Below are 27,430 nucleotides of genomic sequence, written 5' to 3' on the forward strand. Positions count from 1 at the left end.
ATACATTGACAGGTGTGGAAAGTCCAGCCATCTAGAGTTTGTGTGCCTGCCCTCGTCTCACTCCTGTAATATTGATTTTCCCATCAATGTTGGACATGAAAGGCAGACAACTGCGATTAACACTCGCACACACCCCACCCCCCCTTGCACAGATGGTTTGGTCTGACTCTTGCCAGTAAGTTTTAGTCTAATATAGGTGGTAGGTGCTGGGACTCGTGCTGCTGTCCTATTTTTAAGGTAAATGTGTTTCGTGTGGTGCACTGTACTAAGACAGATTGGCTCCGTCATTTGCAGATGTATTAACCGGGAGAAGGCATAAGGAAGTGATAAACCAGTGATAAATGCAAGGTGATAAACACACCAGCCAATCAGCTCCCATATGTAAATTAACAGTTAGCAGCTGATTGGCTGCAGTTAGCAGCTGATTGGCTGGTGCATAATCACCTTGCACTTAACACTGCTTTATCACTGGTTTATCACTTCCTTCTCCAGGTTAATACATCTACGCTGTTTGAATTTATATTCTTAATTGATTTGTACACCACGGAGGCGGATTGGCTGAGCTGCACATTGCTAATCGCTGGTTTTGCGGTTCAGTAATAGGGATGCCATCTTGTGGTTATCAGTTACTGAATCACAACAGCTGCATTCTACAAGTAGCTTTTTTTTCTTTTTCTTTTTTATTCAACAAACTAATGAGGTCCCACAAAAGTATTACTGTTTTCTTTCCCATCGGTTTTCACTAATGGTAACCTGACATATCCGGGGTGTAGTGTAGAGTTGTCAACATGTCTAGTAATACTTCAACAGAGGTCAGTTATTTTATTAACCCTTGCAGAACGGTCAGCCTTCATGGAAGTGAGGGGCAAAATGTATTAAGCCTGGATAAGTGGAAGGTGATAACACTTCAGCCAATCGTTACGGGTTTAAAAATGAAAGGAGCTGATTGGCTGGTGTGTTATCACCTTACACTCATCACTACTTTATTACTTCTCCAGGCTTAATACATCTGCCCCTGTGTCTCTTATTGAAGGGGAAAGTGTACTCCAGTAGAAAGAAGGTGCTACCTGATCAACCTTGTGGTTGGTCGCCTGTCTTAACTGGAAGATCCACTTTGGATTCCTGTGTTAGTGTTCCTTTCCCTTCAGGCCAAGGTCTGAGTGATTGGTAAGCTGAGAATGTTTTAAAGACCAGTCTAGTGGTAGCTGCAAAGTAGAATTTCCAACGCGTTTCATTGTGAGAACTTAATATGATGACATGGTAGGTTATTCCTCAGTGAAACGCATCAGTACATTACTTTGGGGTTACCACCGCACAGACATTCACAACCTCTTCAGCTTGGTGATTGATTCAACTGCTCTTCTGTGTGAGAGGCATGAAAGAGGGCTGATGTCCGTCGAAGCTGGTGATTGTGCTTTCATATGGTGGCATTGCTTGGAAAATCTCACTTGTTGTTTCCCTTTGCCTGCAGATAGTGGAGAAGAAGGCCGGGCACAGCCGCAGCCGAGTCTTTCGAGAAGTTGAAACTCTCTACCAGTGTCAAGGCAACAAGTAATAGCACATGGCAAAAGCAATTAGTGATTTGTGCCCGTTCTTCTGTGTGGTTGTCAAAATCATTTTGTATCATTTATAGAAGACTAGTTCTGTACAGTGCTGTTTATGGGGGGTAGCCCTTTTGCTGGACATCAGGTTACTAAGAAGACTGGGTCATAAAGCGGCTGCCAGAAACGTGATTTCCCTTTATTCTAATTCTGGACTTTTATACAGAGTCTCCTCTTTTTTTTGGTAAAATTGGTATGGGAAGAGCGTTGTCTATGAAATCGAAAGATCCCCTTTTAATGAACCATTGTGCAGAGAAAAGACAGGTGGGGATAGGATTATATATAGTATATTTTCTGAGTGTGAATCCTCTTAGGTCAGGTGTACTGTACCTAGGCAGGAACCTATCTGAATCAGAAAAGGAACTCCTAAAACTACAGACGGAGGCAGGAGGAACCCTAACCCTACAGTACCATAGTTCACACAAGCACACAGTCTACAGCCTCCTCTTTACTTTGGTGTAGGTTAATTTGCTTTCTTTTCTTAGGAATATTTTGGAGCTGATTGAGTTCTGTGAAGATGACGCCCGTTTCTATCTGGTGTTTGAAAAGTTACGAGGAGGTAAGTCTGAGAACTATAGAACATAACTGCTGGTTTGGGGCACACTGCCATGATAACTGCGTTAGCCAGAAATGTGTACTACTTTACCTGGACACTTATTCTAGTCCCACTGACAGTGAGCAGATTCATGTATTCACTCTCCCCCTAACTTGACCCAACCTGTGATAGATATATATATATCTATATATCTATATATATATATCTATATATATATCTATATCTATATATATATATATATCTATATATCTATATATATATATATATATATATATCTATCTATATATATATATATATATATATATATATATATATATATATATATATATATATATATATATAAAAAAAAAAAAAGCAGGTGTCCGGTTAAATAATGAATAATAGAGTCACATGCCAAACACTCGGGGTGAGGTTTAAGACAGAACCAGCACTCTGCGTAGTTTTCAAGACAAGTTTTACTCCAAACTGTACTTCAATCATAGAATAGTCACATCGACATCAGCATAAAACGACAAAGGCATATACTCATCGCATCAAGATGGTAATGTAACACTGGAAAACTCCCTAACAGCCGTTTTCGGTGAATAACCTTCCTCGGGGGAATAACCAGGCAAAGGGTCTAGCTGCCATGTGAAAAAGTGCTTGTGTGCCGTGACCCTCCCTTCCCGCAGCCTAATGCTAACCTTCCCCCACCCCTACAATTACATTACAATTAGTTATAAAATACATGGGGGGGGGATATTCAGTTTGCCCCGAAGAGACATTGGGAGTAAAAACCCCAGTTCTTTTGGGTGCTGCGGTCGGGCTATTTATTTAGCTCGGCCGGTAACGAGTGCAGTTACACCCATAAACACACAGGTTCAGTGAAACCTGTGTGTTTTCGGGTGAAATAGCGCTGTTGTCGGGCATTTTGCGGCAGGCGAAGCAAAATCCCTGATAAGCCGCGGCACGCGCCGGCTTATCGGGGCTAATTAGCCCCTGGCGGCGTCACATTACACCCGCAATCGTTGCGGGCAAATTGAATATCCCACATGGTCACTCTATACATTGATTTTTAACTATTACACAGTTCAACAAAAAACTTTTTTTTAGTTGCTAAGAATATCTGAACCGTTTAGGGTATGTTGGGGCTGCTGGACTGAAAAATGAGTCGTATTTTTTTCTAAATGGCTCTAGTTCTTGAGATAATGGATACCCCTATTAATAGGGAACTTAGCCTTAACGTGCCTATGGGAATTTATCTGGAACATTCTAGAAGGCGAGACGTACAGATATTCTAGTTGTTCGCTCTGCGATCATTCTATATTATTCCCAATCCGTATATAAGTGATCAGCCCCTGTCAAATGACATTTGGCGGCTGAGCGCTTTATGTTGTTGCTACTTTGTTACTGATTTGTGTATCTAAAAACTTAGAGCCAACCTAACAAAACCAATGTTCTATTCGGAATCTGCACCACAAAGTTACCCCAAAATCACTTAGTGTGAGTGGCAACAAAATAAGTGTTGTTCAGCGTTATAATGAACACTGTGAAAGAGAACCATAAATGGCCATGAGAGGGTAAAGGAGGGAGAGCAAGGGGAATGGTGAATTCCTGCTATTAAACAAAGTAGATCAAAGCTTTGCAGAACTGTCAGATAAAGTGCTAGCTCTGACAATGTCGCAGATGCAGCAACAGAAAATCAATCTACTAAATGCTTATCAAGCCTTTCTGGTTTAGACAAAGGAGTCCAGAAAGCTTCTATAAGATGAACTATTTATTTTGCTTTACTAAATTGTGACTATAGAATAACCACGAGAATGTCACTTCCGTCGTTAAGCCCTTTGTACTGAGATGGGCAAATACAGCAGCTTAGGGCAAATACAGCAGCTTATTCACCCAATCCTCTGGGTGATTCTATATTGTTCCTTTTCCTTAAATAAGGTTTACGGGGCAGATTTTGCAAGCCGCTGGTTCTCGACTGCTCTGATCCTGAATTTTAAAACTGCAATAATATTAGATACAAATCCAGGCGTAGCATTTCAGCCTCTATGTAGGAAAACTTATAGCACCCCCTGCAGGTTTTGAGTGACTTCATCAGTGAAATCTTTGAGGTGTACATGCTAACGATTTTATAGAGTGATTAAAGAGGAGTGATATCTTTGTCTTTGTCTTCCAACCATAAACTAATTTATTAATTTTCTCAGAGCACTTATAATTATACTTTCTCTGACGTCCTAGTGGATGCTGGGTACTCCGTAAGGACCATGGGGAACAGACGGGCTCCGCAGGAGACTGGGCACTCTAAAGAAAAGATTAGGTACTATATCTGGTGTGCACTGGCTACTCCCTCTATGCCCCTCCTCCAGACCTCAGTTAGAATCTGTGCCCGGCCAGAGCTGGATGCACTCTAGGGGCTCTCCTGAGCTTCCTAGAAAGAAAAGTATTTTAGGTTTTTTATTTTCAGTGAGATCTGGCAACAGACTCACTGCTACGTGGGACTTAGGGGAGAGAAGCAAATCTACCTGCTTGCAGCTAGCTTGTGCTTCTAGGCTACTGGACACCATTAGCTCCAGAGGGATCGAACACCGGGCCCGACCTCGATCGTCCGTTCCCGGAGCCGCGCCGCCGTCCCCCTTGCAGAGCCAGAAGACGGAAGAAACCGGAGGAAATCGGCGGCTGATGACTTCGGTCTTCATTAAGGTAGCGCACAGCACTGCAGCTGTGCGCCATTGCTCCCTATGCACACCACACACTCCGGTCACTGATGGGTGCAGGGCGCTGGGTGGGGCACCCTGGGCAGCAATTAGAGTACCTTACATGGCGAATTGACACATAATACAGCTTTTAAGCTGTATATGTGCATAATCCCCCGCCATTATACAGATAAAAAAGCGGGAGAAGTCCGCCGAGAAGGGGGCGGGGCTATCTTCCTCAGCACACCGGCGCCATTTTCTCTTCACAGCTCCGCTGGAAGACAGCTCCCCAGGCTCTCCCCTGCAGTTTCCAGACATCAAGGGTAAAAAAGAGAGGGGGGGCACTAAATTTAGGTGCAAAACTATATATAAAAGCAGCTGTAGGGAAAATCGCTTTTGTTAGTGTAAATCCCTGATTATATAGCGCTGTGGTGTGTGCTGGCATACTCTCTCTCTGTCTCCCCAAAGGACTTTGTGGGGTCCTGTCCTCAGTCAGAGCATTCACTGTGTGTGTGCGGTGTGTCGGTACGGCTGTGTCGACATGTTTGATGAGGACGCTTACGTGGAGGCGGAGCAGGTGCCGATAAGTGTCGCCCCCTGCGGGGCCGACACCTGAGTGGATGGATATGTGGAAGGTATTAACAGACAGTGTCAACTCCTTACATAAAAGGTTCGATGACGCAGCTTTGGGACAGCCGGCATCTCAGCCCGCGCCTGCCCAGGCATCTCAGAGGCCGTCAGGGGCTCAAAAACGCCCGCTACCTCAGATGGCAGACACAGATGTCGACACGGAGTCTGACTCCAGTGTCGACGAGGATGAGACAAATATACAATCCACTAGGGCCATCCGATGCATGATTACGGCAATGAAAAATGTGTTGCACATTTCTGACATTAACCCGGTTACCACAAAAAAGGGTATTATGTTTGGGGAGAAAAAGCAGCCAGTGACTTTTCCCCCATCTGATGAGTTAAATGAATTGTGTGAAGAAGCGTGGGGTTCCCCAGATAAGAAACTAGTAATTTCTAAGCGGTTACTAATGGCGTACCCTTTCCCGCCAACGGATAGGTTACGCTGGGAGACATCCCCTAAGGTGGACAAGGCGCTCACACGCTTATCAAAAAAGGTGGCACTGCCTTCTCAGGATACGGCCGCCTTAAAGGAGCCTGCAGATAGAAAGCAGGAGGCTATCCTGAAGTCTGTGTATACACACTCGGGTACTATACTGAGACCTGCTATTGCTTCAGCATGGATGTGTAGTGCTGCAGCAGCGTGGTCTGATTCCCTGTCTGATAACATTGATTCCCTTGACAGGGACGCTATATTGCTAACCATAGAGCATATTAAAGACGTAGTCTTATATATGAGAGATGCACAGAGGGACATTTGCCTGCTGGCATCTAGAATTAATGCAATGTCCATTTCTGCCAGGAGATTATTATGGACTCGGCAGTGGACAGGTGATGCTGATTCTAAAAGGCACATGGAAATTTTGCCTTATAAGGGTGAGGAATTGTTTGGGGACGGTCTTTCGGACCTCGTATCCACAGCAACAGCTGGGAAGTCGACTTTTTTTTTTTACCTCAGGTTCCCTCACAACCTAAGAAAGCACCGTATTATCAAGTACAGTCCTTTCGGCCTCAGAAAGGCAAGCGGGTTAGAGGCGCGTCCTTTCTGCCCAGAGGCAGGGGTAGAGGAAAAAAGCTGCACCATACAGCCAGTTCCCAAGAAAAAAATCCTCCCCTGCTTCCACTAAGTCCACCGCATGATGCTGGTGCTCCACATGTGGAGCCAGGTGCGGTGGGGGCCCATCTCCGGAACTTCAGCGACCAGTAGGTTCGCTCACAGGTGGATCTCTGGGTTCTACAAGTGGTATCTCAGGGATACAAGCTGGAGTTCGAGACGTCTCCCCCTCACCGTTACCTCAAATTGGCCTTGCCAGCTACTCCCCAGGACAGGGAGGTAGTACTGGCGGCAATTCACAAGCTGTACCTCCAGCAGGTGATAATCAAAGTTCCCCTCCTTCAACAGGGACGGGGTTACTATTCCACAATGTTTGTGCTGCCGAAACCAGACGGTTCGGTGAGACCCATTCTAAATTTGAAATCCTTGAACACTTGTATAAGGTAGTTCAAGTTCAAAATGGAATCGCTCAGGGCGGTTATTGCAAGCCTGGAAGAGGGGGATTACATGGTATCACTGGACATCAAGGATGCTTACCTACATGTCCCTATTTACCCACCTCACCAGGTGTACCTCCGTTTTGTGGTACAGGACTGCCATTACCAATTCCAGACGTTGCCGTTTGGTCTGTCAACGGCACCGAGGGTATTTACCAAAGTAATGGCCGAAATGATGATACTCCTTCGGAAGAAGGGAGTTATAATTATCCCGTACTTGGACGATCTCCTTATAAAGGCGAGGTCCAGGGAGCAGTTGTTGGTCGGAGTAGCACTATCTCAGGAAGTGCAACAACAGCACGGCTGGATTCTGAATATCCCAAAGTCGCAGCTGGTTCCTACGACGCGTCTGCTGTTCCTGGGTATGATTCTGGACACAGAACAGAAGAAGGTGTTTCTCCCGGAGGAGAAGGCCAAGGAGTTGTCATCTCTGGTCAGAGACCTCCTAAAACCACAACAGGTGTCGGTGCATCACTGCACGCGAGTCCTGGGAAAGATGGTAGCTTCTTACGAGGCAATTCCATTCGGCAGGTTCCATGCACGGATCTTTCAGTGGGATCTGTTAGACAAGTGGTCCGGATCGCATCTTCAGATGCATCGGCTGATCACCCTGTCCCCGAGGGCCAGGGTGTCTCTGCTGTTGTGGCTGCAGAGTGCTCATCTTCTCGAAGGCCGCAGATTCGGCATACAGGACTGGGTCCTGGTGACCACGGATGCAAGCCTCCGAGGTTGGGGGGCAGTCACTCAGGGAAGAAACTTCCAGGGGACTATGGTCGAGTCAGGAGGCTTCCCTACACATAAATATTCTGGAACTAAGGGCCATTTACAATGCCCTAAGTCAGGCAAAACCCCTGCTTCAAAACCAGCCGGTGCTGATTCAGTCAGACAACATCACGGCGGTCGCCCATGTAAACAGACAGGGCGGCACAAGAAGCAGGCTGGCGATGGCAGAAGCCACAAGGATTCTCCGATGGGCGGAAAATCACGTGATAGCACTGTCAGCAGTGTTCATCCCGGGAGTGGACAACTGGGAAGCAGACTTCCTCAGCAGGCACGACCTCCACCCGGGAGAGTGGGGACTTCATCCAGAAGTCTTCCAGCTGATTGTAAATCGTTGGGAAAGGCCACAGGTGGACATGATGGCGTCCCGCCTCAACAAAAAGCTAAAACGATATTGCGCCAGGTCAAGGGACCCTCAGGCGATAGCTGTGGACGCTCTAGTGACACCGTGGGTGTACCAGTCGGTTTATGTGTTCCCTCCTCTTCCTCTCATACCAAAGGTACTGAGGATAATAAGAAAGAGAGGAGTAAGAACTATACTCATCGTTCCGGATTGGCCAAGAAGGACTTGGTACCCGGAACTACAAGAAATGATCTCAGAGGACCCTTGGCCTCTGCCTCTCAGACAGGACTTGTTACAGCAGGGGCCCTGTCTGTTCCAAGACTTACCGCGGCTGCGTTTGATGGCATGGCGGTTGAACGCCGGATCCTGATGGAAAAGGGCATTCCGGTTGAAGTCCTTCCTACGCTGATAAAAGCTAGGAAGGATGTGACAGCAAAACATTATCACCGCATATGACGAAAATATGTTGCTTGGTGTGAGGCTATGAAGGCCCCAACAGAAGAATTTCAGCTGGGTCGATTTCTGCACTTCCTACAGTCAGGAGTGACTATGGGCCTAAAATTGGGATCCATAAAAGTCCAGATTTCGGCCCTGTCTATTTTCTTTCATAAAGAACTGGCTTCACTGCCTGAAGTTCACACGTTTGTCAAGGGAGTGCTGCATATTCAGCCCCCTTTTGTGCCTCCAGTGGCACCTTGGGATCTCAACGTTGTGTTGGATTTCCTAAAATCATTGTTTTGAGCCACTTCAGACCGTGGAGCTAAAATATCTCACGTGGAAAGTGGTCATGCTATTGGCCTTAGCTTCGGCTAGGCGTGTGTCAGAATTGGCGGGTTTGTCATGTAAAAGCCCCTATCTGATCTTCCATATGGACAGGGCAGAATTGAGGACTCGTCCCCAATTTCTTCCTAAGGTGGTATCAGCGTTTCATTTGAACCAACCTATTGTGGTGCCTGCGGCTACTCGGGACTTGGAGGATTCCAAGTTGCTGGACGTAGTCCGGGCCCTGAAAATATGTTTCCAGGACGGCTAGGGTCAGAAAAACTGACTCGCTGTTTATCCTGCATGCACCCAACAAGCTGGGTGCTCCTGCTTCTAAGCAGACTATTGCTCGCTGGATCTTTAGCACGATTCAGCAGGCTCATTCTGCGGCTGGACTGCCGCATCCTAAATCAGTAAAAGCCCATTCCACGAGGCAGGTGGGCTCTTCTTGGGCGGCTGCCCGAGGGGTCTCTGCTTTACAACTTTGCCGAGCTGCTACCTGGTCGGGATCAAACACGTTTGCAAAATTCTACAAGTTTGATACCCTGGCTGAGGAGGACCTTGAGTTTGCTCATTCGGTGCTGCAGAGTCATCCGCACTCTCCCGCCCGTTTGGGAGCTTTGGTATAATCCCCATGGTCCTTACGGAGTACCCAGCATCCACTAGGACGTCAGAGAAAATAAGAATTTACTCACCGGTAATTCTATTTCTCGTAGTCCGTAGTGGATGCTGGGAGCCCGTCCCAAGTGCGGACTTCTGCAATACTTGTATATAGTTATTGCTTAACTATAGGGTTATTGTTCTGAGCCATCTGTTGAATGAGGCTCAGCTGTTATTCATACTGTTAACTGGGTATAGTTATCACAAGTTGTACGGTGTGATTGGTGTGGCTGGTATGAGTCTTACCCTGGATTCCAAATCCTTTCCTAGTAATGTCAGCTCTTCCGGGCACAGTTTCCCTAACTGAGGTCTGGAGGAGGGGCATAGAGGGAGGAGCCAGTGCACACCAGATATAGTACCTAATCTTTTCTTTAGAGTGCCCAGTCTCCTGCGGAGCCCGTCTGTTCCACATGGTCCTTACGGAGTACCCAGCATCCACTACGGACTACGAGAAATAGAATTACCGGTGAGTAAATTCTTATTTATTCACTCAGAGGCTTATCCAATGATGCGCAAGTTTTACTGCGTGTGGAAATTAAACAATTTAACGTTTTCCCCTGCAAAGTAATTCTTGGTAAGCCACTGATCTGCGTAAAATGTGGCATCTAATGGGTTTCCCTGCATGTTAAATGCCAGTGGTGCATTTTTCCGTGGCCTTTTCTTCAAACCCTTGGAGCAGCGAGATAAAGTGCACCCTCTGGATGCAGGGTATCGGCTGCTGATTTAATTGGTCAGCACCAACAGTTGGCCGTAGTGTAAACCCCCCTGGTTAATTGGATATGCCCCTTAATGTGTTTTGTAGGGAATAAGATTGGAACAAATGAAGTACATGTAACTGGTACTTTCTAATTTGCGGTTCCAACTCTGTTCTGTATACTGTAAACTTTCCATAAAGAAAACAAACCCTTCTCTAATGTATTATACTTACTGTGTAAGCAGCACAAGTACTGACAGTCTTTATATACATAAGAGATTATTCACTGTGGAATGGTGTGATTTGTTCCTCCAGGTTCCATCCTCTCCCATATTCAGAGGCGTAAACACTTTAATGAGAGAGAGGCCAGTAAGGTGGTCCGAGATATCGCCTCTGCCCTGGATTTTCTACATAACAAAGGTAGTAACATTATCGATTATAAATTACATATACAATGTAGTGATAACGACTACATTAAAGATGCATAGTAAGAATAAAAGTCTGGCCTGGGGAAGACCAATAGGTAGGGGACTGCAATAGTCAGTGCGGGAGATAATTTGCAGCGTTGTGTGTGTATTATGGAAATGTTTCTTGCATGTATGTAGCAGGATTTGGATGCTTATTGGATGTCGGCAACCAAGGATGGTTTGGGTGTCCTCTGGAGTATCTTGTGAGCAGGGCACTGATACCTCCTGGTAACCCCAGTCGTGTGTTAGCACCGTTTTTGTTCACAATTGTAAAGTGCTGCGGCTACCCTTCTATGTTACAAGGAGCTTGGGTTGTACAGTAGGATTTATTGTTGTGTTGTCACCGTAAATGGAGGCAGCAGCCCGATTGAGTTGGTGGAGGTGAGAGGGCATTAAAGATGAAATGGGAGAAAGACAAGCCCGTAATGTGAGCCAACCCAGATGGTAATAAATCCGTGGATGACTGGTAAATATGGATACCATTAGCCTTCAACTGAAAGGGGAAGCAGAGAGGAAGTGGATCCAAGAAACAATGATCTGAGCGATTTGAGAAGTAGGATGAGAACCAGGGATAGAACAGTGTCCTGAAGACCTAGAGAATGTAGCGCTTGTATGAGAAGAGACTGGTCAGCAGTGTCCATTGCAGCAGCGAGATCCAGGAGAAGTAGAAGCGAGTAATGGACTTTACACTTAGTAGTGATCAAATCATTTCTGGAATGAAGAGAAGGTGGCGGCAGAGGGTACAGGGACTGAACATAAGTTACTATATGACAATATTGTTATGTATGTGATTAATATAAATGCCAAGTTGTATGAACGCCTGTAAAGTCTGTGCGATCAGTGTGTGTTTATGTAAGTACGTGTGCACTGTATATATGTATACGTACATCATGGTTGGGGATGTAGATATGTGACCGGTCACAATACCGATGCCGGGATCCCGCCCCATCACAATCGCAACAGCCAGCATGCCGACTAACAGGTACTTTTCCCACTCGTGGGTGTCCATGGCACCCATAGAGTGTGTATAGAACCTGTGGCGAGCACAGCTTGCAAGGGGCTTCGTTGCGCTCGCCTTCCCCCCACCCCCCTGCTGGGCATCTGTATAGCGACGGTCGCACGAACCCGACCCCATGGTTGGTTGGGCTGCAGTTAGATTGAACGCTCGGGCTAACCAGCTGTACTGTACATAGGAAAAGAGGGAGCTGGCAGTCTCAGGACATTGGTTCAGCGCCAGCCAATTGGGTTGGAGCTTAGGGTTTATAACTGTGGGTGGAGCGGGCGAGTTGGACGATTATAAGAGAGAAGTGATCTGTGTCCGTTTAGTGCCAGGGATCACTAAGGGAAATTGGTGCACATCCAACAACCAGTTTATTTCACCAGAAACACTGCTCCAATTCCTGGTAGGGAGATCATTATCTCGTTTTATGTCTGCTATTGTTGATCTCTCTCTCTCTCTCTCTCTCCTCTGTCTCCCAGGAATTGCACATCGAGACCTGAAGCCAGAAAATATATTGTGTGAATGTGAAGATAAGGTACAAAATGCTGATGTTAATGGACTTAGAGGCCTATTTATTGACATTATTTTTACTAAAATGTGAAAAAGGGTGTTTTCACACCCTTTTCACATTATTTTAGTATCATTCCAATGTATTAAAGGGAATTGGAGCAGTTTTTTATGAAAAACTGCTCCAAACCCTTTAATTGTAATTTTTTTAGTAAGCCACTTGCATTCCCCATACTTATAATGGGAAATGCAATGTGGCCGAATTTACTAAAAAAATAATAAACAATTAAAAATCACCATAGTATGCCCTGTGATATTAACGCCTGCTCAGGCTGGCGAAATCACATGGCAGCACTGCGATACGCAGCCTTTGCCCAGCTTTCTCTGCCCCTGGCTGTGCGGCACCCTGCCAGTGTGATCCGCTCTGTGTGTCCGATGGACACTAGCTGATCACTGGTTAAAATAACATACAAGTGGGGAAAAAAAACATACTTACCAGTCCATGGAGCTGGCGATCGGTGCTACTGTGCGGGCTGCCGGGTCCTCCATGTGCTGCGCTGTGACCCCCGGTGCAGTAAAGTTACACTGCAAAGCTGCAGCGCACTTTACAGCATCGGGGGTCACAGCAGCGCACAGGATCCGGCGCCCGGCAGCCCAGCATGAACAGCGATCACCGGCTCCCTGGACTGGTATGTATTTACGGGGGGTAGTCGCGACAGTGGGGTAGATGTGGTGGCGCATGCGCAGCAGGACATCGTGGTATTTTTCACGAAAAAGACTCTGATACTGTTACGGATTCTGTCCCTGCATATTAATATTATTATTATTATCCTTTGTATGTGCCACATGGGATCCGCAGCGCCCAATTACAGAGTAAACAAATAAGAAAAACATGAAGACAGTGACTTACAGTCCAATACAATATAGGACAAGTACAGGGTATATAAACATAGCTGCATCAGTAAACAGCACTGAAATAAGTATCAGGGTGGCAGAAAACCAAAGGATTTTGTGCTATCAAAGGGAGTATTGAAAAGAAGAGAAGTTAAGTAAGAGATAGATGTAAAAGCACATGAGGGAAGAGGACCCTGCTCGTAAGAGCTTACATTCTAAAGGGGAGGGGCACACAGACGGGTGACACAGATGGGGTAGAAAGTGAGCGTGGGCCACAGAAGGCCTGGGTTTGGTGAAGAAGTGTGTCTTGAGATAATTGATACATCCGTGTGTTGTAATCCATTATCGCAGTGCGGATTCGGTTGATTTTATCACATGCCATCCGCGGATGGTGATACATAGACCTCGTAGCGCTAGTAGCAGTATCTGTATCATAGCATATTAGTGGGAATAACAGTGGTAGCAGTTTATAATCTTGCCGTTCTTATTTGGAGTCTGCATGAACAGCACTTGCAGCGGTGGCAGACACAGTAATGTATTGTAAAGTGACGCTTCGTCTATGTTTGTTTCTAGGTGTCGCCTGTGAAAATCTGTGACTTTGATCTGGGGAGTGGTGTAAAGCTGAACAGTGCGTGTACCCCAATAACGACCCCAGAACTCACTACTCCTGTAAGTCCAGACAGTACCCCAATAAGGACGGCTCTCTGTAATAGCTTCCTAACCACTGTAACCCTGTTTCTCTATCGTCCTAGTGGATGCTGGGGTTCCTGAAAGGACCATGGGGAATAGCGGCTCCGCAGGAGACAGGGCACAAAAAGTAAAGCTTTTTCAGATCAGGTGGTGTGCACTGGCTCCTCCCCCTATGACCCTCTTCCAGACTCCAGTTAGATTTTTGTGCCCGGCCGAGAAGGGTGCAATCTAGGTGGCTCTCCTAAAGAGCTGCTTAGAAAAAGTTTAGCTTAGGTTTTTTATTTTACAGTGATTCCTGCTGGCAACAGGATCACTGCAGCGAGGGACTGAGGGGAGAAGGAGTCAACTCACCTGCGTGCAGGATGGATTGGCTTCTTGGCTACTGGACATCAAGCTCCAGAGGGACGATCACAGGTACAGCCTGGATGGTCACCGGAGCCGCGCCGCCGGCCCCCTTGCAGATGCTGAAGTCAGAAGAGGTCCAGAATCGGCGGCTGAAGACTCCTGCAGTCTTCTAAAGGTAGCGCACAGCACTGCAGCTGTGCGCCATTTTCCTCTCAGCACACTTCACACGGCAGTCACTGAGGGTGCAGGGCGCTGGGAGGGGGGCGCCCTGGGAGGCAAATGAATACCTATAAAGGCTAAAAATACCTCACATATAGCCCCTAGAGGCTATATGGAGATATTTAACCCCTGCCTGATTTTTCTAAATAGCGGGAGACGAGCCCGCCAGAAAAGGGGCGGGGCCTATCTCCTCAGCACACGGCGCCATTTCCTCTCACAGCTCCGCTGGTCAGGACGGCTCCCAAGTCTCTCCCCTGCACTGCACTACAGAAACAGGGTAAAACAGAGAGGGGGGGGCAAATTTATGGCGATATTTTGATATAACAAAGCAGCTATAAGGGAGCACTTATTATAAGGCTATCCCTGATATATAGCGCTTTTGGTATGTGCTGGCAAACTCTCCCTCTGTCTCCCCAAGGGGCTAGTGGGTCCTGTCTTCGTTAGGAGCATTCCCTGTGTGTCTGCTGTGTGTCGGTACGTGTGTGTCGACATGTATGAGGACGATATTGGTGTGGAGGCGGAGCAATTGCCAAATATGAGGATGTCACCCCCTAGGGAGTCGACACCAGAATGGATGCCTTTATTTATGGAACTACGGGATAGTGTCAACACGCTAAAGCAGTCGTTTGACGACATGAGGCGGCCGGACAATCAATTAGTGCCTGTCCAGGCGACTCAAACACCGTCAGGGGCTGTGAAACGCCCTTTGCCTCAGTCGGTCGACACAGACCCAGACGCAGGCACTGACTCCAGTGGTGACGGTGACGATTCAACCGTATTTTCCAGTAGGGCCACACGTTATATGATTTTGGCAATGAAGGAGGCGTTACATTTAGCTGATACTACAGGTACCACTAAACAGGGTATTATGTGGGGTATGAAAAAACTACCTATAGTTTTTCCTGAATCAGAAGAATTAAATGACGTGTGTAATGAAGCGTGGGTTGCCCCTGATAAAAAGCTGATAATTTCAAAGAAATTATTGGCATTATACCCTTTCCCGCCAGAGGTTAGGGAGCGCTGGGAAACACCTCCTAGGGTGGACAAGGCGCTAACACGCTTATCTAAACAAGTGGCGTTACCCTCTCCTGAGACGGCCGCACTTAAAGATCCATCAGATAGGAGGATGGAAAATATCCAAAAAAGTATATACACACATGCAGGTGTTATACTACGACCAGCTGTAGCGACTGCCTGGATGGGCAGTGCTGGGGTAGTTTGGTCAGAGTCCCTGATTGAAAATATTGATACCCTGGACAGGGACAATATTTTACTGTCGTTAGAACAAATAAAGGATGCATTTCTTTATATGCGTGATGCACAGAGGGATATCTGCACACTGGCATCACGGGTAAGTGCTATGTCCATTTCGGCCAGAAGAGCTTTATGGACGCGACAGTGGACAGGCGATGCGGATTCAAAACGGCATATGGAAGTTTTGCCGTATAAAGGGGAGGAGTTATTTGGAGTCGGTCTATCAGATTTGGTGGCCACGGCTACAGCCGGGAAATCCACCTTTCTACCTCAAGTCACTCCCCAACAGAAAAAGGCACCGACTTTTCAACCGCAGCCCTTTCTTTATCATCCACTAGGGGGCACTGGAGTACTCTTGGGATATGGACGGGCGTAGCCGAACAAAGGCACTGAATATTCAAATTCAGGACTCTCCCCCCCCCTCCATATCCCCAAGTACCTCAGTGTACCTTGCCAGTGTTTTTTCGGTGCTCACAGATGAACATCGGCTTGTGGCAATGGCCACTTTTCAGAAGATTTTTATTTTTAATTTTTACACTTCCCGTCCCAGTTTCTGAAAAACATGGGTCCGGGATGGTGCCGCTGCAAGGCAGCGGATGGCGTGTCGGTCCTCACAAAGAGCACCCTCACAGCCACAGGCGCTATAGGCAAGCGCATGGCGTGTCGGTCCTCACAAAGAGCACCCTCACAGCCACAGGCGCTATAGGCAAGCGCATGGCGTGTCGGTCCTCACAAAGAGCACCCTCACAGCCACAGGCAGCCACTGTCTCCTGCAAACTGAACGGAGCTTACAGGAAGAAGCTCCGTCACAGCCAGAAGGAGACAAAGAGCTGGAAAGATCTACAGCTGCAACGCAGCCAAGATGAGATGCTGGAGGCTGAAACGGAGCAGAGAGAAGCTCGTCACAGCCAGGAGAAGGCAGCACAAGGTATGAGTGTCAGGGCGGTCAGCTCACGCTGCCGCCCTGCTGTGTGTGAGCTGTAGAATGCCATAGCCGCTGAGCACGGGAGTGTTATAACTAACAGAGCGGCCGCACGTCACTCAGACGCCGGCCGCTCTCACTGCTCTGATGCGGCACCGCTACACGCCGCCGACATCCTCCGGGCGCTCAACTAAGCAGAGCGGCCGCACGTCACTCAGACGCCGGCCGCTCTCACGGCTCTGATGCGGCACCGCTACACGCCGCCGACATCCTCCGGGCGCTCAACTAAGCAGAGCGGCCGCACGTCACTCAGACGCCGGCCGCTCTCACGGCTCTGATGCGGCACCGCTACACGCCGCCGACATCCTCCGGGCGCTCAACTAAGCAGAGCGGCCGCACGTCACTCAGACGCCGGCCGCTCTCGCTGCTCTGATGGCCCGGCACGCCGCCGAGACGCTCCTCTGTACTAAAGAGCGGCCGCACGTCACTAAAGGACGCCGGCCGCTCTTCCAGTGAGACACCGCAGACACAGGGAGACTGTGTACTGCTGTAGGAAGCAGCTGCCGGACGGCTCCCCGGCGCTAGATTCAGGCGCTCTCCCTGTTCCCGATCTCCGTACGCTGCAGGTAAGGGATGCAGGGGGGGGGAGGGGGAATAATACCCATGGCAGCAGCAAAGGCTGCATGGGTTCAAAATACACAAGCAGCGCAGCACTTTAAACAATGTACACTGTGTACTGGGATGTTTCAGCACGTTTTATATATATATAAATATAATAAAGCTTTTGCTGGCGAAACTGTCTATAATATATATGTGTAAACACTTTGTATATATATATATAATATATATATGAGGCTTTGGCTGGCAATAGGTTATCAGTGGCATACCCTATTGCACGTTTAACCATGTTTTCTGTTATTTTTGGTTACACTGGCATACACTGCAGGCAGTGCTCATATTATTTGAATAAATGCACTGTATAATAGGCTATTAAGCTTAGTAACTGTATAATAGGCTATTAAGCTTAGTAACTGTATAATAGGCTATTAAGCCTATATTAAAACTGCAGCAGGTAACCTGTACTGTGATTTTCTAGGAAAGCATGGCATGACGGCCATTTTAATCATTGCTGGTTTTTTCCAGTTATAATTCCAGACTGTACACCTCTACTCCACAAGGAGGCGCAGGGGTGTTAGTGGGAATTTTTAGTTCAATTCTAGAACATTCCTGCCCTACATCTTTAAGCCACCAGAAGGCGCAGGGGTGTTAGTAGGAATTTGGTTCGGGTTTCATGCCCATGTGAACTGCTTTTCACATAAAGAACACTTTAGTTTCCTAATAAATATGCTGTTCAGCAATAACATATATATATAGATATATATGCCATATAATAATGGTATTAAGTCGTGCAAGTGTCTGTCTGTTGCCTATTATGATGTTTGTCTACATAGCGAATAAGGCTCTAGTGCAGACTAAAAATGTTAACATTGGCAATTCAAGTTAAAACAGCGGTAATCGGAGTCTCAGAATAACTCCGCCAGCGCTAACAAAAGACAATCTTTCCAAAGTGACAATTTTCCTTTGGGTACCAGAGTGTTTATTTCACTAGTCTTATAATTTAATGCACGATTCTATGTCAAATCTCACACCGATAACTACGAGTGAGAAGGGTACATTAGTCCAGCACTCAGATAGTGCGGGGTTTTGGACAACCATAAATAATCGTTTCCAAAAGGACGCGATCCGCCATTGGTATATGCGTTTCTGTCAAACATTATAAAAACCACAGATACATTTGGGTCACTAGAATCTATGTATGAAACCATACCGATCACGGTTAAAAGAAGCTGCAGAGTATATCTGTAAAGCTTCTGCTAACGCCGGTTACTTTCATTGTCGTTAGTAACGCGCGACAAGGCCAGAGCTTGTTTGCTCCTAAATTTGATATATGTGTAACGACATTTTATCCCTTTAGGATATTCTGCCATTAGCGCATACAATTTACTTGTAACAGCGTTTTATTCCTTTATAAAAAAAAAAAAAAAAAAAAAAAGTCACGCCTTGTAACGAGTGCTTGCTTCGGCAGCACAAAATTGGAAGGTTCACATGCAAATTCTTGAAGCGTTCCATATACAGGACGTTACAGTCACAAGTCAGTGGGTTGATGACCTCTTTTACAATTGTGGAAGTGTGTCTTTTCATGTTACAGTTGCGAGGTTTCATGTCTTCAACTCATATATGTCTCAGCTATTTACAGCTTGGAGTACAAAACTGCTTCTGTCGAACGGGTTGGCAGGTTGTCATTTAGTCTTTGCTGGTTTATAAACCAGGCAGTAGTACGCCAACAGAGTCAGAGTTACTTATTCCCCTCTGTTTGAGCAAAATCAAACAGCTCCGTTCCAATATCAATCAGCAAGTAATTTTCTGCAGTTAGTTTTTGCTTATTGAAGACACAAAATTGTATAATTGCATTTGACCTTCACAATGCGTATTTACACATTAACCATTTCATTTCTACAGTTGCTTATCGCTTCCTGTATTTACCAAAGTGATGTTGGAATGATAGCTCATCTCACATAAGAACTATGTATCAACAAAGTTCCTATATCTTGCGTTACTAAGGTATACTGCGGTAGCAGATTAAGTAACAATCACATCTAAGTCTGTCTAAACGATGTCAATTCCTAGGTAAGATTATAAATATGGTAATTCAAAGACTTTTACCTACTACACCAGCAACAACAAAAGTACACTTACACTAGCGGTACATTGGTGTATTCACTTATTAAGAATAAAGATGGGTTTTCAATTTAGTTCGCCACCCTTCATTTGCTTTACCCACAAAGGAACAAGGGTGCGTATACTCTGGATTACAGTCACAGAGAGTCAGGATTTGTCGTTATAAGGTTCTAAAACACGACAGATTGCTGTCGATAAATGTACTAGAACTCTGTGCATTTTACAATGCAATAGATAAATGTCCTAGAACTATGTGCATTTTACAATGCAATAAATCGCTTTCAGTCTGACCAGGGATAGACTCTGGTTTCTCTTCAGAACAAATAAATCTTTCGCTTTTTACTAAAGATTTCTGTGGAGAGGAACAACCGTGAGTTTCATGTAATTTTGTTTTTCATACCTGGCTCACGCTGCCCTTAAGCAGTCAAACAAAGCAACGGCAGTTGCATACTCAACAACCAATGAGAACCAATAAGCCGCATGGCAAGGCGGTAGGTAACTCAAATCTTCAATGGCTCAGAACGCCATTATGTGAAAATGTCAAAATATCAATCCGTGAGTGGACATCTGTTAGACAGACGATCTCACCTGTCAGGGTTTGGATTTTAAAACACTGGACATTAAATCCAGAGGTGTTTCAGATGTGAGTCCACAGAAGGGGGTTACCCTCAAGTATACATGAGGGCATCTCACCACAATTACAAAAGCTCAGTATGTGTACATCACATTCATGGGGTCATTCAGCATCGTGTATCTGGCTTCACCAATTTCCGCTTCTTTCTTCGTTGCCAAAACGGATCAGAAGACAGTTCGTCACAGGCATACTGGTGGTATCTTATGGGTTTCAGAGAAGTTTGCTTCTCGAATTTTCAAGGAATACTTGCACACGATCTTGGCCCGCTCATAATACGTCCAACCTGTTACATCAGGGAACGTTCTTTTACCCATAGTTACCTATGTACCTATTATCTATGTACCGCAGCTGCGGTTGACGGGGTGAGGGTTCAGTGCTCGCTTCGGCAGCACATATACTAAAGTTGGAACGATACAGAGAAGATTAGCATGGCCCCTGCGCAAGGATGACACGCAAATTCGTGAAACGTTCCATAAGACCGCCCTCTTAAAAAAATAGAGCATTACAGTATCGGTTATACCAACCATGTAACGAAATAGTAAGCCGCTTAAGGCAGCTCATTATTAAAACATTTCGTGTGCTTACATAGGTTGTAAACCTCAGAAGTTTCCAACATCATACTTCAAGTACCCGTATTCTGTTAAACGGGATGGAATGGAAAACTGCGTTCATCTGCACTAACAGTGCAGGTATCTGTGTGGTAAACGTATTTTCAAAGAAGTTTGCCTCTATTTGCGTCTGTAAACATCTTTCTACAAGGTGTCACCAAAGTTCAGACTCTATTTATCCCACCTACAGCGCCAGGCGATTTGAGGTTGGGTTCAGATTTATTACAGTTTTCATATTTTGGAACCCTTTCAACAAAGGGGAAGTAAGTTTCATATTTTTTGAACCTTTACAACAAATGAGAATTAAGTTTCTCACTTTGGAAAACATTTTTCTTCTAGCCTTGCCTTCGGCAAGGGTGCTTCGGCAAAGGTTTTGTTTTCATATTTGGGTGCCTTGTATTCCAAGCCACCGTATTTGAGTTTCTCATGACAAAGCAGATCTTCGGACGAAATCCGCTTTCGTATTCTTCACACCAATATACCAATAGTGGTTCCTGTGTGGACTGCACATTCTTGAATTCTGAATGTGGTACACGCGTTACGCGTTTATATATGTACCGAACGTCTACAGTACGTGATCTGAATACGTTGTTTGTTCTATATGATACTGTAAACTGGGGTTAGCCAGTTTCTCAGCAGACATTATCCAGTTGGATAATAATGACTACAAGTCAGACTTACTTTAAGGCTAAGTTACAATCGCCTACGTCAGTAATAGTTCATCCCACAGGTTCTGTGGGAATGTCAGACCCAACGGGTCGTGGAGCGTCTACAACGCGGCTACATAGCCTTCAGTGCACCACGTTTGTGCACGTTTATACGTTATTAATGGTGGCGCCATCAGCATTTAGCTTTGGCCTGCCTACTGTTACAAGTATCAAACAGCTCTCCCGCCCACGAGGGAAGCTTTGGTACGTCCCAAGAGTACTCCAGTGACCCCTAGTGGATGATAAAGAAAATAGGATTTTGGTACTTACCAGGTAAATCCTTTTCTTTGAATCCATAGGGGGCACTGGACGCCCACCCAGAGCAGTTTTACCTGGGTTGTTTTAAGCTCAAAGGAGCTTAGTGAACAAATTTAACTTGGATGGTATTAAGCTCAAGGGAGCTTATGGTAACACATTTTCACCGATTGGCTCAAATTATAAAGTTCTATCGGTTAAGGTGTCAACTGTTTAGTTGACAATAAGGTTACGGATCAACTTTGTGGTTGTCCGTTATGTTATAGGGATTCTCCATTGTCAACCTCTCTATATCCTGTTCGCTCAGTAAAAAACACTGGCAAGGTACACTGAGGTACTTGGGGATATGGAGGGGGGGGAGAGTCCTGAATTTGAATATTCAGTGCCTTTGTTCGGCTACGCCCGTCCATATCCCAAGAGTACTCCAGTGCCCCCTATGGATTCAAAGAAAAGGATTTACCTGGTAAGTACCAAAATCCTATTTTCGTTCCTTTAAAAATAAGAGAGCAAAGGGCTATTCATATCTGCCACGAGGCAGAGGTCGAGGGAAGAGACAGCAACACGCAGCTCCTTCCCAGGAACAGAAGCCCTCCCCGGCTTCTACAAAAGCCTCAGCATGACGCTGGGGCTTCTCAAGCGGACTCGGGGACGGTGGGCGGTCGTCTCAAAAATTACAGCGCGCAGTGGGCTCACTCGCAGGTAGATCCCTGGATCCTGCAGATAATATCTCAAGGGTACAGGTTGGAATTAGAGACAGATCCACCTCGCCGTTTCCTGAAGTCTGCTTTACCAACGTCCCCCTCCGAAAGGGAGACGGTTTTGGAAGCCATTCACAAGCTGTACTCTCAGCAGGTGATAGTCAAGGTACCTCTTCTACAACAAGGGAAGGGGTATTATTCCACTCTTTTTGTGGTACCGAAGCCGGATGGCTCGGTAAGGCCTATTCTAAATCTGAAGTCCTTGAACCTGTACATAAAGAAGTTCAAGTTCAAGATGGAGTCACTCAGAGCAGTGATAGCGAACCTGGAAGAGGGGGACTTTATGGTATCCTTGGACATCAAGGATGCGTATCTCCACGTTCCAATTTACCCCTCACACCAGGGGTACCTCAGGTTCGTTGTACAAAACTGTCACTATCAGTTTCAGACGCTGCCGTTCGGATTGTCCACGGCACCTCGGATCTTTACAAAGGTAATGGCCGAGATGATGATTCTTCTTCGAAGAAAAGGCATATTAATTATCCCATACTTGGACGATCTCCTAATAAGGGCGAGGTCCAGAGAACAGCTAGAGATGGGATTAGCACTGTCTCAAGAAGTGCTAAAACAGCACGGGTGGATTCTGAATATTCCAAAATCCCAGTTAATGCCGACAACTCGTCTGCTGTTCCTAGGGATGATTCTGGACACGGTTCAGAAAAAGGTTTTTCTCCCGGAGGAAAAAGCCAAGGAGTTATCCGACCTTGTCAGGAACCTCCTAAAACCAGGAAAGGTGTCTGTACATCAATGCACAAGAGTCCTGGGAAAAATGGTGGCTTCTTACGAAGCAATTCCATTCGGCAGATTCCACGCAAGAATTTTCCAAAGGGATCTGTTGGACAAATGGTCAGGGTCGCATCTTCAGATGCACCTACGGATACCCCTGTCTCCAAGGACAAGGGTGTCTCTTCTGTGGTGGTTGCAGAGTCCTCATCTATTGGAGGGCCGCAGATTCGGCATACAGGATTGGATCCTGGTGACCACGGACGCCAGCCTGAGAGGCTGGGGAGCAGTCACACAAGGAAGAAACTTCCAGGGAGTATGGACGAGCCTGGAAACGTCTCTTCACATAAACATTCTGGAACTAAGAGCAATATACAATGCTCTAAGCCAGGCAGAACCTCTGCTTCAGGGAAAACCGGTGTTGATCCAGTCGGACAACATCACGGCAGTCGCCCATGTGAACAGACAGGGCGGCACAAGAAGCAGGAGTGCAATGGCAGAAGCTGCAAGGATTCTTCGCTGGGCAGAGAATCATGTGATAGCACTTTCAGCAGTGTTCATCCCGGGAGTGGACAACTGGGAAGCAGACTTCCTCAGCAGACACGATCTTCACCCGGGAGAGTGGGGACTTCATCCAGAAGTCTTCCACATGCTGGTAACCCGTTGGGAAAGACCAATGGTGGACATGATGGCGTCTCGCCTCAACAAAAAACTGGACAGGTATTGCGCCAGGTCAAGAGATCCGCAGGCAATAGCTGTGGACGCGCTGGTAACGCCTTGGGTGTACCAGTCGGTGTATGTGTTTCCTCCTCTGCCTCTCATACCAAAAGTATTGAGAATTATACGGCAAAGAGGCGTAAGAACGATACTAGTGGTTCCGGATTGGCCAAGAAGGACTTGGTACCCGGAACTTCAAGAGATGATCACGGAAGATCCGTGGCCTCTACCTCTAAGGAGGGACTTGCTTCAGCAGGGTCCCTGTCTGTTTCAAGACTTACCGCGGCTGCGTTTGACGGCATGGCGGTTGAACGCCGGATCCTAAAGGAAAAAGGCATGCCGGAAGAAGTCATTCCTACTTTGATTAAAGCAAGGAAGGAAGTAACCGTGCAACATTATCACCGAATTTGGCGAAAATATGTTGCGTGGTGCGAAGATCGGAGTGCTCCGACGGAGGAATTTCAACTGGGTCGATTCCTACATTTCCTGCAATCAGGATTGTCTATGGGTCTCAAATTGGGATCTATTAAGGTTCAAATTTCGGCCCTGTCGATTTTCTTTCAAAAAGAATTGGCTTCAGTCCCTGAAGTCCAGACCTTTGTTAAGGGAGTGCTGCATATACAGCCTCCTGTGGTGCCTCCAGTGGCACCGTGGGATCTCAATGTGGTTTTGGACTTTCTAAAATCTCATTGGTTTGAACCACTAAATAAGGTGGATTTGAAATATCTCACTTGGAAAGTGACCATGCTTCTAGCCCTGGCTTCTGCCAGGAGAGTATCAGAATTGGCAGCTTTATCTTACAAAAGCCCATATCTGATTTTCCATTCGGACAGGGCAGAACTGCGGACTCGTCCGCATTTTCTCCCTAAGGTGGTGTCAGCATTTCATCTGAACCAGCCTATTGTAGTGCCTGCGGCTACAAGTGACTTGGAGGACTCCAAGTTACTGGACGTTGTCAGAGCATTAAAAATATATATTGCAAGGACAGCTGGAGTCAGAAAATCTGACTCGTTGTTTATATTGTATGCACCCAACAAGATGGGTGCTCCTGCGTCTAAGCAGACGATTGCTCGTTGGATCTGTAGCACAATCCAACTTGCACATTCTGTGGCAGGCCTGCCACAGCCTAAATCTGTAAAGGCCCACTCCACAAGGAAGGTGGGCTCATCTTGGGCGGCTGCCCGAGGGGTCTCGGCATTACAACTTTGCCGAGCAGCTACGTGGTCAGGGGAGAACACGTTTGTAAAATTTTACAAATTTGATACTCTGGCTAAGGAGGACCTGGAGTTCTCTCATTCGGTGCTGCAGAGTCATCCGCACTCTCCCGCCCGTTTGGGAGCTTTGGTATAATCCCCATGGTCCTTTCAGGAACCCCAGCATCCACTAGGACGATAGAGAAAATAAGATTTTACTTACCGATAAATCTATTTCTCGGAGTCCGTAGTGGATGCTGGGCGCCCATCCCAAGTGCGGATTATCTGCATAAATTGTACATAGTTATTGTTAACTAATTCGGGTTATTGTTGAAGGAAGCCATCTTTCAGAGGCTCCGCTGTTATCATACTGTTAACTGGGTTTAGATCACAGGTTGTACGGTGTGATTGGTGTGGCTGGTATGAGTCTTACCCGGGATTCAAAATCCTCCCTTATTGTGTACGCTCGTCCGGGCACAGTACCTAACTGGAGTCTGGAGGAGGGTCATAGGGGGAGGAGCCAGTGCACACCACCTGATCTGAAAAAGCTTTACTTTTTGTGCCCTGTCTCCTGCGGAGCCGCTATTCCCCATGGTCCTTTCAGGAACCCCAGCATCCACTACGGACTCCGAGAAATAGATTTATCGGTAAGTAAAATCTTATTATTGATGTGGTGTACTGCATCGTTCTGTACCGGCTTTTAATGTCGTTCCCATGTGCTGGTTACAGCAGTATAACTGCTTTGCTATTGATTTGTATATTCTACAGCCCGGATTTCTTTTTATAGCATTTTTATTTTGTTAGGGCTTGTTAGCTCATACAACGCATGGTATAAAGCACAGTGGTGTTTTTTTATTCGCTGGTCTAGTTTGTGATTTATGTATTTGTTATTCTTTCAGCAACATGTTTGAAAGTGTGTTCACGAGTTATGGAAATGCTTATTCTGTATAGTCACTGAAGGGAGCAGGTGTCACGATCCTAGGCACGGCGATTCCCCAGATACGCCAATCTGCGAAACCCTGCCACGTGACACGGTTACTGGATACCTGAGCGCGTGCGTTAATTTCAACACGGTCACTGCCATCAGCCAAAGTACAAACGTCTAGGGTATGACACAAGGCAAACTTATGGCTTTTGCCTGCACCCAGAATTATTAATATTTTGGTAACACCTCTTTCAGAGAGTTGGGTTGGATACACAACAAAAACCAGATCTAAAAATGATTATTTAATTCAAGTAAAACACTTTAAAGCTTATGTTACAGAAAAAAGAAAGTTACAAGAATATAATGATACAAAGTCAAACTCACAGCAGAAAAGACAATTTCAAGAAAATAAAAATAGGGAGATAAACCCCCCCAGATCCTAGCACACATGCAGAGTAGAACGATGGGATGAAGTGAAGCCTCTTCAGATATTCGGGACCTTACAGAGCCAGGATGCTTTCTTGACTCGCTTCCTTGATAATGCATACTTTGCAGCCTGTGTTTCTCCTATTTCTCCTTCATCCACTAGGGGCCACTGGAGCGTAGTTACAATGGGGAATAGTAGGCAGTAATTGGGAGCTGGCACTTTAAAAAACTCTAACCCTGTGGCTAGCTCCTCCCCTACTATCTCCCCTCCAAGCCAGTCTTAGTTTAGTGCCCAAGGGAGCTGGTTCACTTGGGTTTAGCTGAAGAATTTTTTCTCTTTTCTTTATTATTTTATTTTTTCTTTCACACACGCACAGACTGGCAGCTCTGCCACTGCCAGTCTGCACCGCGGGAGCTGCCGGCGGGGTCCCATCGCAGCTGCGTGCGGCTCGGGATGGGCCCCGGCTGAGGGAGACACTGAGCTCTCCTGAGCTGGCCGGACACCGCTGCGTGCGGCGCGTGTCGGGGCCACTCCTCCAGCAGAAGATTCCGGCAGCACGGCAGCGGTGAGTATCTGCGGCCGGACACCGCGGCGTGTGTCGGGGGCCACCCTCCACCACTGAAAGGTGAGTGTGTATTTCCCCCTCTTCCCCCCAGAGTGTTGGGATGAAGGGGTGACAGGGGTTTTGAAGAGAATTAATTTTATTAATGGTGACTGACTGATAGGGGGGCAGTGACAGAACACCCCTCCAGTACCCCCCCCCCCCCCCCCTTCGGATTATTATTTAACAAAAAAAAAAGAAGAAACAGCAGCGCAGTGCCGCTCTCCCGCCCGCCCGCCCTCCTCCCTGCTCGGATCCCCGCCAGCGCGGCTCACAGAGCCGCTACGGGGATCTGGCATAAGGAGACACAGCAGCTTTGAATTTGGCGCCGTCGTGGAGGGGGGCGGGGCTTAGCCCCGCTCTGCGCGCCCGGAAGTAGCGCGCGCTGGGGACCCGTCCTTTTCCCTTCAGCAGCAGCGCGTTACGGAGGCCACGCGACCACAGTGAGCGGTTACAGTGGGGAAGGGGGACACTCGGGGGCACTGCAAGGCACATATATTTAGCTTGCTTCAGCCTGTCACTGCACACAGTATCGTGCAGGACAGATCGGGCTGCTGTGGCTGCATTCTTTTCCCTGCTTCCCTCCCCTCCCT

At 46.7% G+C, this 27,430-nt stretch overlaps 1 protein-coding gene, 1 non-coding gene and 1 pseudogene across 5 annotated transcripts in view; all 3 read left to right on the forward strand.

Moving 5' to 3' along the window:
• MKNK1 (MAPK interacting serine/threonine kinase 1) overlaps positions 1 to 27,430 on the forward strand; it is an 87,165-nt gene that overhangs the window by 47,973 nt on the left and 11,762 nt on the right. For all 4 annotated transcript variants that reach the window (XM_063939512.1, XM_063939515.1, XM_063939514.1 and 1 more), the window contains exons 4-8: positions 1,472 to 1,551; positions 2,087 to 2,160; positions 10,568 to 10,672; positions 12,199 to 12,254; positions 13,694 to 13,789. In XM_063939512.1, coding sequence (XP_063795582.1) covers positions 1,472 to 1,551; positions 2,087 to 2,160; positions 10,568 to 10,672; positions 12,199 to 12,254; positions 13,694 to 13,789 — 411 coding nt within the window. The remainder of the gene's footprint in view (positions 1 to 1,471; positions 1,552 to 2,086; positions 2,161 to 10,567; positions 10,673 to 12,198; positions 12,255 to 13,693; positions 13,790 to 27,430) is intronic.
• On the forward strand, positions 19,588 to 19,688 carry LOC134959514 (U5 spliceosomal RNA; annotated as a pseudogene).
• Positions 20,297 to 20,403, forward strand: LOC134959560 (U6 spliceosomal RNA). The gene has a single exon (XR_010187574.1). It is a non-coding gene; the product is annotated as a U6 spliceosomal RNA (small nuclear RNA).

Source organism: Pseudophryne corroboree, chromosome 9, assembly GCF_028390025.1.
Source record: "Pseudophryne corroboree isolate aPseCor3 chromosome 9, aPseCor3.hap2, whole genome shotgun sequence".
Lineage (NCBI taxonomy): Eukaryota > Metazoa > Chordata > Amphibia > Anura > Myobatrachidae > Pseudophryne > Pseudophryne corroboree.